General features: G+C 33.4%; 4 protein-coding genes across 6 annotated transcripts; 3 read left to right on the top strand and 1 right to left on the bottom strand.

Annotated features, from left to right (window-relative positions):
- The first annotated feature begins 383 nt into the window (after positions 1-383).
- LOC125858741 (probable WRKY transcription factor 33) lies at positions 384-959 on the top strand. The gene has a single exon (XM_049538554.1). The coding sequence runs from the start codon at positions 384-386 to the stop codon at positions 957-959; it is 576 nt and encodes a 191-aa protein (XP_049394511.1).
- A 2,927-nt stretch (positions 960-3,886) lies between these two features.
- On the top strand, positions 3,887-4,555 carry LOC125858740 (WRKY transcription factor 22-like). The gene has a single exon (XM_049538553.1). It carries the CDS (start codon positions 3,887-3,889, stop codon positions 4,553-4,555), a length of 669 nt encoding a protein of 222 aa, XP_049394510.1.
- A 2,019-nt stretch (positions 4,556-6,574) lies between these two features.
- On the top strand, positions 6,575-7,558 carry LOC125858738 (WRKY transcription factor 22-like). The gene has a single exon (XM_049538552.1). It carries the CDS (start codon positions 6,575-6,577, stop codon positions 7,556-7,558), a length of 984 nt encoding a protein of 327 aa, XP_049394509.1.
- A 937-nt stretch (positions 7,559-8,495) lies between these two features.
- LOC125860819 (protein yippee-like At4g27745) lies at positions 8,496-10,192 on the bottom strand. Of its 3 annotated transcripts, none has more exons than XM_049540843.1 (4): positions 10,056-10,192; positions 9,729-9,825; positions 9,487-9,625; positions 8,496-8,865 (listed from the first exon to the last, which is right to left on the bottom strand). In XM_049540843.1, the coding sequence occupies exons 3-4, from the start codon at positions 9,577-9,579 to the stop codon at positions 8,638-8,640; spliced, it is 321 nt and encodes a 106-aa protein (XP_049396800.1). In that variant the 5' UTR covers positions 9,580-9,625; positions 9,729-9,825; positions 10,056-10,192; the 3' UTR covers positions 8,496-8,637. The 3 variants fall into 3 exon arrangements, with proteins under 3 accessions (XP_049396800.1, XP_049396801.1, XP_049396802.1); XM_049540844.1 differs by having other exon boundaries at positions 10,060-10,184; XM_049540845.1 differs by having other exon boundaries at positions 10,148-10,164.
- Between the last annotated feature and the right edge of the window lie 1,293 nt (positions 10,193-11,485).

Here is an 11,485-nt window from a genome sequence, read left to right as displayed (position 1 = left end):
TTGCAGTTTTTAGTCCATTTTAAAATATTTTTTATTTTTTTACAACTCTATTTAAACTTTTCATATTTAAAATAAAATATGTTAATACATTTCAGGGATTTTAAATTTATTCGGGGCTAGGAATTAACTGAAATTAAAATGTAAGAGCAATATTACAGAGTATTAATTGGATACATGAGAATTGACTCTTGGTGCCTCTAACCACATAAACCAAAATATACATATAATTTCATTTTATTTATTTTTTTAAAACAAGAGGTTAAAAAACAATGTAATTAAGTTTCTGTTTCTATAATTCTTGAAATTTGGTTACATAAATAGTTATAAAACGGACTGTTTTCCTGCATTACTGAATGAATCCTTCCCCTTCAAAAAAACTGTCAATGGCTGATAAAGAAAACAGCTCTGCTCTTGTCGATCACAGTGTTCATGGGGATGGCAACTCTGTTAACAAGGGCACAAGTCTTTTCCAAGAAGAAAGTAATAGTGTTGGTGATTTTAGAGACGCATTTGCCATGGAAAACAAGCGTTACTTTGGGTTAGATGAAGTTATCAGTCTTTCCAAGAACCTGAATACCACCAATTCAAGAATTGAACCCCACAACCAAGAAAACCAAACTGAAACTATTCCAAACACACCACTGATGGTTGTAGAACATGAGGAGAAGAAGAAGGCGAGATACTCGATGCTAAGTTCAAGTACTGATCAGTCAGGCAACGCGTTTGCTAGCCACGGGAAGAAAACTGAAACACATGAATTATTGGCTGAGGAATTATGGAAGGCGGATCAATGGAGATGGAAAAAGTATGGGTCGAATCAAACTGGAAAGAAGTACTATACGTGTAATGAAGTTGAAGATTGTCCAGCAAAGAGACATGTTGAGGAAAGCTCAAAAGATCCAAACAGGGTGATCGTAACTTACAAAGGCCAACACAATCACCCTCCTCCTAAGTCCTAACTCCCAACTCCTAACCAACAAACACATTGCAATGGAGCCCTAATGTTGCTGCGCCAGTGGAAGATACAAATCAGTTTTTTACAAGAGAAATTCTTTTGTGCCGTAGTAAGTCAGTCCTACTGCGTCTTGATCTAGTCATTGAAGCTGAAATTTCGGATTTTTGACTACTTTCTAATATAGTAATCAAGCTTTTCCCTTGGCATCCATCTCTATCATTTTCAAGAATCACTGCTATTTCCATTGTCCCTAGAAGCAGCAAGAACTGAACCTAATGATCAGTTACGCAGTTATCATTCAGATAATAATAACTTCAAGAAATAGTATTCATTTGTTTACTGACAGAGTTGCAAACCTATGAGTTATATGAAATAACAGAAAGTACAAATCGCATTTGCAATGTTCTATACAATGAGTGATATTATAGATAGGATAAACACTATATTAGAGTCGTTTTTGTGTGAAGTATAAGTTATAATAATTCCAAGATAAAATGTAGGATTATTTTATCTTGTGTTTGGTTGGAGGTATTAGATAATAATGAAATTATTTCATATTTTTACTCCCTCTTCTTCCTTTTTTTTAAAAGAAACTTGGATTCCTAGAATAATATTTTTTCGAAATGTTTGACTAATCGAAACATGAGAAAATTTAAAAATATTTTTCTTTGTGCCAAACACACCTTAAAACTTAATCCCAAAAAGTTGATATCACCTATTTAGGGCTAGGAATTAAGTGAATTTAAAATCTAAGAGCAGTATTACAGAGTATTAATAGTGTGCATGAGAATTGGCCCTTGGTGCCTCCAACCACTTGATCAAATATAAGTACATTTAATTTTATTTTATTTTTAAAAAAGCGGTTAAAATACAATGTAATTAAGTTTCTGTTTCTATAATTCTTGAAATTTTGTTACATAAATAGTTAGAAAATGAGCTGCCCATATAAACGATCAGTTTGGTTTTGAAATTTCCTGCATTACTGAATGAAGCATTCCCCTTGAAAAAAAAAAGTTGTCAATGGCTGAAAACGAAAATGACTCGGATTTAGGGGCAATTGTGAGAAGTTGCAGCAAGATGAGCAACTCTGCTCTTGTCGATCATGGTGTTCATGAGGATGGCTACTCTGCTCTTGTCGATCACACTGTTCATGAGGATGGCAACTCTGTTAACACAAGTCTTTTCCAAGAAGAAAGAAATTGTGTTGGTGATTTTAAAGACGCATTCGCCATGGAAAACAAGCGTTACTTTGGGTTAGATGAAGTTATCAGTCTTTCCAGGAACCTGAATACCAATTCAAGAATTGCACCCCACAACCAAGAAAACCAAACTGAAACTATTCCAAACACCCCACTGGTGATTATAGAACATGAGGTAGAGAAGAAGAAGAAGAAGAAGAAGGCGAGATACTCGATGCAAAGTTCAAGTACTGAGTCAGGCAAGAGAATTGAAAGACATGAAATATTGTATGAGGAATTTGGGAAGGCGGAACAGTGGAGATGGATAATGAATAAAACGAGTACAACTAGAAAGAACTACTATTTGTGTAGTGAATTTTAAAAAAAATGTCCAGCAAAGAGACATGTTGAGCAAAGGTCAACAGATCCAACCAAGGTGATTGTAACTTACAGAGGCGAACACAATCACCCTCCTCCTAACCAACACAGGAGCCCTAATGCTGCTGCGCCACCCGAAGACCCATCTTCCTCTTCTTTTGTGCCCTAGTAATTACTCAGTCCAGCTTGTTTCTAACTACACTACTGCTTCTTCATCTAGTCACTGTTACGTTGAAACTGAAATAGGATCATTTTCTGCTATTTTTTTTTTGTTCCTAGAAGCAGCAAGAACTGAACCTAATGATCAGTTAAGCAGTTATATGATACAGAGTTGCATACCGAAGAGTTATATGAAACAACAGAAAGTACAAATCTTAAATTGAGCATTTGCAATTTTTCAGTTCAGCATGTTATGTACAATGAGTGACATTATAGATAGGATAATCACTACATTAGATTGTTTGGCGTGAAGTATAAGGTATAATAATCTCAAGATAAAATGTAGATAGTCATGGGATTATTTATTCCATCATTTATATTATAGGGATGGATAAGTTATTCCTAACTTATCTCGGAATAACTTATACTCCCAACCAAACGACCCCTAAGTATTGAGATAAAGAATCAATAATGAAATTGGACCAATTCTCTTTAACGATTTTAGATGTTGAAACTTATAAACACTTATTGATTTTAATTAAAAGATTCGAAATAGAACTTTTCTTCTTTGTTTGCACGTAATGTAGATCTGAATGATTCAGCTATGAGATCATTTGTTTTATGCTCCACTTCTGTCAATAATAAATCAAAAGAAAAGATATCTACAGCCTGATTTGCAGATGAATCCAGCATTATAGCAAATAAAGCATCCAAGCAAGCTCCTTGTCCCATTACCCCTCAAGTCGACAGAATGTTCATCAACACCTGCTTATTTACAACCAAGTTAAACATGTCATCATTTTGAAGTGCTAATTTTCATTAAAGCGTAAATTTCGAGGGCTTATAGTATCTCGAAAGATAAATTATCAACAAAAAAAAAAAAAACTAAACTAACCCTTTATTCTAACTAGAAAAGGATTGGAATTATTCTCTTTTTTTTTTGTCCAATCTTATTAAAAAAAGATTGAAATTATAATCCTATTTGGAGTTGGTTTTGACTTTAGCACCGCTCTATAAATAGGATAATTTGAGAGAATTATTCAATTGCTCATTAGTATTGTCTTTGAAAGAGATTTTTTTTGAGAGAGCAAGAGAGAAGAAAAAGGCTCTTTTGCTGCCTGTCTTTTTCTTCTACCGGCCACCTTTAGATTGCGTTTCTCGATTAACTAACCATTGGGTCGAGCTGAACAAGCCTTCCTCTAGAAAAAAGTTGTGAATGGCTGAAAACGAAAATGACGGGGGTATATGGGCAGTTGTGAGAAGTTGCAGCAAGATAAACAACTCTGCTCATGTCGATCATAGTGTTCATGAGGATCCTACTTATGTCAACTCTGCTCTTGTCGATCACAGTAGTGTTAATGAGGATGGCAACTCTGTTAACAACACACAAGACACAACTCTTTTTTCAAAAGAAAGCAATAGTGTTGGTGATTTTAGAGACACATTCGCCATGGAAAACAAGCATTACTTTGGGCTAGATGAAGTTATCAGTCTTGCCAATAACCTGAATACCAATAATTCAAGAATTGAACCCCACAACCAAGAAAACCAAACTGAAACTATTCCAAACACCCGACTAGAGATTGTAGAACACGAGGAGGAGGAGGAGGAGAACAACGCGTTTATTTACCGCGGGAAGAGAACTGAAAGATATGAAATATTGGCTGAGGAATTGGGGAAGGCGGATCAATGGAGATGGAGAAAGAATACTACGAGTCCAACTGGAAAGACCTACTATTCATGTAGTGAAGTTAAAAAAAAATGTCCAGCAAAGAGACATGTTGAGCAAAGCTCAAAAGATTCAACAAAGCTGATCGTATCTTACAGAGGCCAACACAATCACCCTCCTCCTAACCAACATTCCAATGGTACACAGGAGACCTAATGCTGCTGCGCATTAGGTAGAAGAGGGAAAGAACCATCTTTTCCATCTTCTACCTCAACGTTGTAATTAGGAACCGAATTCTAATTTGGTTTGGTTTTAGAATTAAGCTGAAGTTAACTACTTTTGTCCTTTTTAGTTATTATTTTTCATTATGATTTTGTTTATTTTTAATGTTTGGACATCTATAATTGATATACTTTTAAGTATTGTGTTTTACGTTTTACTTGTGATTTATATTCAAAAGTATATTTAAGAGATTCAATCTCGTTCCTTCTCCTTATATATATATATAAAACTTTAATAATGTTTCTAATTATTGATACAACCAAATATGTGAACTGAAAAAAAATCAAACCGAAAGAGAAAAACTAAACCAAACCAAATTTATTTTGATTCGGATTAGGTTACATTCTTCAAAATTAAAAATTAAAAAATTCAAACCGAATAATACAAAACCAAATGTACACACTTATTTGTAATTCAAGCTAGTTGAAATTCTTTTGTGCCGTAGTAAGTCATATGGTATCTAACCAGGGGCGGAGCTACCTTAGTGTGTTTTTATTTAAGGTTGGATAGTTGAAGTGCCTTATTGTGCACTTTGAAAGTTTAAGGTCAAAGTTAAAATTTAAAGTCAAGTTAAGAGACATATTTATGTGTTATGCCTTCTACAATATTTCTCCATTATAATTCTTTCAAGATTTAAAATCAATTGATTGAATATATGATAATATTTGAAATAACTTATTAAAAGGTGCATAAAAATGGAAACATTCTTTAAAATAAATTCATCTAGCACGAAGAATTCATGGTAGTTTCATGAACGCTAAATAATTCAAATAAAAACTCATAAAATGATGGTAATTTAATATATATTTTCAATTTACTCACTCAATTTCTTTCTACATGTACTGTCACTTCGACCTCACATATCTTTCAATAGATATCATCTTATAATCTTAGCATAATTTATTTTTTTTCAAATTGGTTCAAATTCTTAATTAATATATTACTAATCAATTTTTAAAATAAAACTTATCACGTTATTAAATCTTACCAAAGAAATATAATATTTGCCTAAACGACTATAGAAGCTTAATTAGATAAAGCAAAACGATTTTTGAAGAAAAAAGAAAAAGAAACAATGACTTCATGACAAATAACCCAAAGTTAAATGACTAGATGATCAATCAACACATCTGAAATTTCGATGCTGCCACAAAGTCTTGGTGATATCTTATGTAAGCTGAACAAATTACTATTTCTATCAATTCAAAGACTAAATATTAATCCAATGATACTAGATTAAAATATTTTAAATATGTTTCACTAAAATAGCATATATTATGAAATAATATGTAACAACTTTCAAAACAAAGTGTAACATTTTAAATGCCTAATATATTTCATAACATTAGAGATGCAATGTATAAGAAAATTTTCCAAGTTTTTTCTCCAAATATTTTTAGCAATATCTATGGCCAAACATGTCCCTAAAGTAACATAGTGACATGATTAAAGGTGTGTTTGATAGGAAGGAAAATGTTTTCCATAACTTTTTTCAAGGAAAATAAGTAAATTTCTTACTTAGTGAGCAAAAAAATATTATTTTAAATATATTTGTATATAATCTAAGATAAATACTATGTATAGTGTGACATAAGTTAAGAGTAAAAATGAGATATGTTAAAACCTAAAAACAACACAATTAATGTGGAATATCTCATGTAAAATTTATTTTACCTACTTCAACGTTGAAACTTGAAAATCGTTTTACTCCCTCATTTTTTTTTTAAGAAACTTAAATTTCTAGAATAATATTTTTCAAAATATACATATAATTTCATTTTATTTTTTTTAAAAAAAGGGGTTATTAAACAATGTGATTAAGTATCTGTTTCTATAATTCTTGAAATTTCGTTATAAATAGTTAAAAAATGAACTGCCCATAACCGAACTGTTGGGGTTTGAAGTTTCCTGCATTACTGAATGAAGCCTTCCCCTTGAAAAAAAAAGTTAGCAATGGCTGAAAACGAAAAGGACTGGGATTTATGGGCAATTGTGAGAAGTTGCAGCAAGATGAACAACTCTGTTAGTGCTCTTGTCGATCACGGTGTTCATGAGGATGGCAACTCTGCTCTTGTTGATCACAGTGTTCATGGCGATGGCAACTCTGTTAACACAATTCTTTTCCAACAAGAAAGAAATTGTGTTGGTGATTTTACAGACGCATTCGCCATGGAAAACAAGCGTTACTTTGGGTTAGATGAAGTTGTCAGTCTTGCCAAGAACCTGAATACCAATTCAAGAATTCAATCCCGTAACCAAGAAAACCAAACTGAAACTATTCCAAACACCCCACTGATGGTTGTAGAACATGAGGAGAAGAAGAAGGCGAGATACTCGATGCTAAGTTCAAGTACTGAGTCGGGCAACATGTTTATTTACCACAGAAAGATAAATATAAGACATGAAATATTGGCTGAGGAATTGAGTAAGGCGGATCATGGGAAATGGACAAAGTGTACGACGAATCCAGCTGGAAAGATCTACTATTCATGCAGTGAAGTAGAAAATTGTCCAGCAAAGAGACATGTTGAGAAAAGCTCAAAAGACTCAACCAAGGTGATCGTAACTTACAGAGGCCAACACAATCACCCTCCTCCTAAACAACACATTCCAAACACCCCACTGCTGATTGTAGAAAATGAGGAGGAGGAGGAGAAGAAGGCGAGATACTTGATGCAAAGTTCAAGTACTGAGTCAGGCAACATGTTTATTTACCGTGGAAAGATACATGAAAGACATGAAATATTGGCTGAGGAATTGAGTAAGGCGGATCATGGGAGATGGAGAAAGTATACGACGAGTCCAACTGGAAAGAGCTACTATTCGTGTACTGAAGTTAAAAATTGTCCAGCAAAGAGACATGTTGAGAAAAGCTCAAAAGACCCAACCAAGGTGATCGTAACTTACAGAGGCCAACACAATCACCCTCCTCCTTAACAACACATTCCAATGGTACACAGGACACCTAATGCTGCTGCACCACGGGAAGACCCCATCTTCTTACTCTTCTACCTCTACTTTGTAATTCAAGCCAGCTTTTTACGAGAGAAATTCTTCTGTGCCGCAGTAAGTCAGTAGATTGTTTCTAACTAGACTACTGCTTCTTGATCTAGTAACTGTTGAAACTGAAATAGGATCTTTTATTTAGAATTTTGAATTTTGAATTTCTAGTGTTATTACTTTCTAATATAGTAATCAAGCTTTTCCCTTGGCATCTCTATCATTTTCAAGAATCACTGGTATTCTTTCTGTTCCTAGAAGCAGCAAGAACTGAACCTAATGATCAGTTAAACAGATATTCAAAATGTGCAAAAGCGAGGCAACCTTTTTCTGTTGTTCTATGTTCGTCGATCCACAGCTATATGATTTATGACATCTTTTCTTTTTAAGGACTGACAAGTTCATCATTTCATTGTTCACCAATGTTATTCTAGTCTATCTTGGATCTACCAACTTAAGAGACAGTGATTTCACAATCCACTGCCAATAAGTTTAATGCCCTTGGCATTATTTAAACAGGAGTCAATTTGTAAGTGTGGGGAACAAGAGCTTCTACAAGCTCTTATAATAGGAAATTTCAATAGTCACAGCTAGGCCTCTGCCATCTTAGCCATTGCTTTTTTTGACACCAGAACTGGCTGTAGACATATACAAAAACCTGAATTTTTGGTTTAAGATTGGCATCCTAACCTGCCATTTAGAGGGATTGTCCAAAATCGGCTCTGATTTATCACAGAACAATACCACATAGAGAGTCACAGACTCTTCAGGAAGCTATCTACTGTTTGAAGATAATTGTGAATAATAAAAACTTCAAGCAATAGTATAGCATTTGTTTACTAACAGAGTTTCATACCAATGAGTTATATGAAACAACAGAAAGTACAAAACTTCAATTGAGCATATGTAATTTTTCAGTTCAGCATGTTCTGTACAATGAGTGATATTATAGATAGGATAAACATTACTTACATTGAGTATTAAGATAAAGAATCAATAATGAAATTGATGGTGGACTACCAATTCTCTTTAACGATTTTAGATTTCTCGAGTATGAATTTCCCTTCCTTGTACTTCTGAGTTGGCTCATAAGCTCGTTCATACTTCCAGCCCAAAACCTCATTGCAATCCCCACAGAGTACATCAGCAACAGTATGAAGACCAGTCATGAGAGTTCTGTCTTCTTTAGCCCCAACGACAATATTCATCACATGAGTAAACAGAAAAGCTCTGCCATGCCTTCCCTGAAAAGCAATAGTATTTCTTTTCTTTGGACGAGGCTCAGAAACAAGATGACCACAGATAAAACCTAAACTCAGAAACAAGATGACCACAAATAAAAACTAACTAGTTAAGAATTATCTGATTCTTGAAGTGCAAAAGAGAAATAGCCCTTCCTTGCCCATTGTCAGATCAATGTTTATGCATTTACTAATTCTTGGACTTAAAAATAACAATCATTACATCCCCGTGATGAATTAAGTCGAGAAGTTGTAAAAAGCATCAATAAGAGTGAGTTGATTCCACTTATTTTTCTTCATTTCTCATTTCGTTTTCCTTGACTACTAGTTAAGCCCATCCTTTACTTTGAGCTCAATACAATAGAGGGATTTAGTTAATAATATTCATCTGAAAGCACTGATCACATACAAATGAAAGGGAACTACTACTGAATAATAAGAGATACACGCAAAGCTTGACCCCAACTAATTCCGTATACAAGCTATAGCAAGCATAATGACTATGCTTTTGAAGTTCTCGTGACAGCAATACTGTGACTTAAACCACCATACATCAAGTTTCAAGAATCATATATATACTAAACATCAACAGGAAGTAATGAAGCATAGATATAAAACAATCACCTGAAATGCCTTAGAGATTATATCATCATGAAGAGAGACATTGTTTCGACATTTATAGCAGCTGTACAAGCGAGGTCCAACTAATTCATCCATTCGACAAAAACTGATCACTTACCCCAGAAACCCAAATGACCAATTCCTACAGAAAACAAAAGATTTAAACCCGAAAAATCAATAAAACTAAACCCTTTACACTATGGAAAGCATAAGCCAATCGACCTAAAAAAAACAAATTTATTTACCTTAAAAGAGAAAATGCTTACAACCCAGATAGGTTTAACTTGCACGGCATCGATAGAAATTTTTATGAGGGATTTGGTGAAAGTACCAATCACGAAACTGAGAAGAAATTTAAGCGGATATGACAAAGACAGGATTACGAAAAACAACTCAATATTAAAATATTTATCAAATAGAGAAAGCTAGGAATTAAAACAATACAATATTACAAGAATCTGAGCTGTAAAAAACAAATTCACAATCATCAATGAAGAACAAAATCATGTTTGTTAGGAAAAGCAGAAATGGGGGAAAAAGTAAAAGGTTTGTTATTCTTTGCTTGGACTCACCTACCAGCATGAAAATAAGGAACGGATAAAGATGAAACAATTACGTAGCTATTCTTTGCTTGAGCTGATTTTGTTGGAAGATCAGAGCTCACTGTTGTGTACAGCAGTCGATTTCATGGCCGCTCTGCCGCCCATTGATTTTGGGCCAAATATATATATGGAATTGATGGACATGCCCACGGTAAAGCCCAATAGTGAGGATGTAATCGCGTAGATCTTATTATTAACTCGAGGAGGTAAAGTAAAACCGTTCAACAATCTCTACGTAGGTTATAATAAAGTATTAAATTATTTATTGAATATATTTTTTGATACATAATTATTATTATTTTTGGAATAAAAATGAGATATAGAAGATATAGTACTGATAACATATGTGTTTAGTTTTGTACTAATATATAAACTAAAATAAATTTTATTTTAAATTTTAATCATGACCTTAGTAAAGAACTTTGAAAAGTTAGCTTTGTATAAGGGTGTTTTTCGGTTTTCGTTTTTGGTTGTTTAATTTTAAGCTGATGTGAAGTAGATTTCGGTGTTGAATTGTTGAAATTCGGAGAACGATTTATTTATTTATCGGCAAAACAAATTCAGACACTATGCTTGAAATTTAAAATAATTTTTACAATTACTTTAGATACAAAATTTCAACCTCAACTGCATATGCATTAGTTATTTTCAAAATTATTTTAAAAAATAAATGAACTTATAAAAAGAAGTGGAAATTTCGCAAATAGCCACTAAAATAAACTTAAATTAGGCTTCATAGCTATAGTTTGCTAACTACGATTCGTAGCTACATGTTAGAGTGAGGAGAGAGGCGAGTGAGAGAGGGCAGAGAGTGGAGAGAGGCGAATTGTATTTGTATATCTGTCAGATAATTGTATTTATGTAACTGATATACATATGTATCAATGATTGTATTTATATATATGGTGAGCGAGATTGTGAGAGGGAGGAGAGAGGAGTGGAGAGGCAAGCGAGATTGGGAAAGGAGAGGAGAGGAGAGGCGAGCGAGAGAGGGCAGAGAGTGGAGAGAGGCGATTTGTATTTGTATACATGTCAGATAATTGTATATATGTTACTGATATACATATGTATCAATGATTGTATTTGTATATCTGCATAACTGTATGTATATAATTAGTATGCATGTGTATCAATGAATACATAGTATTAATGAAATATAATTTGTATTAGTGAAGAAATTGTATACACTTTATCAATTTGTATTTATATATGTATAATTTGTACTTGTATATGTACAAGAGTGGATAGAGGCGAGAGAGAGAAAGAGAGGTGCAATAATTATAGCTAAAATTAAGCCGTGAATGGTAATTAATGAAAACTATAACTATATTAGTTAATTAACTAATATATATTTATTTATCCGCATAATTTTTATATAATAAATATTAGCTACCACTGAC

The sequence above is a fragment of the Solanum stenotomum genome, chromosome 3 (assembly GCF_019186545.1).
Source record: "Solanum stenotomum isolate F172 chromosome 3, ASM1918654v1, whole genome shotgun sequence".
NCBI lineage: Eukaryota > Viridiplantae > Streptophyta > Magnoliopsida > Solanales > Solanaceae > Solanum > Solanum stenotomum.
This window is presented reverse-complemented; position numbering and strand designations above follow the sequence as displayed.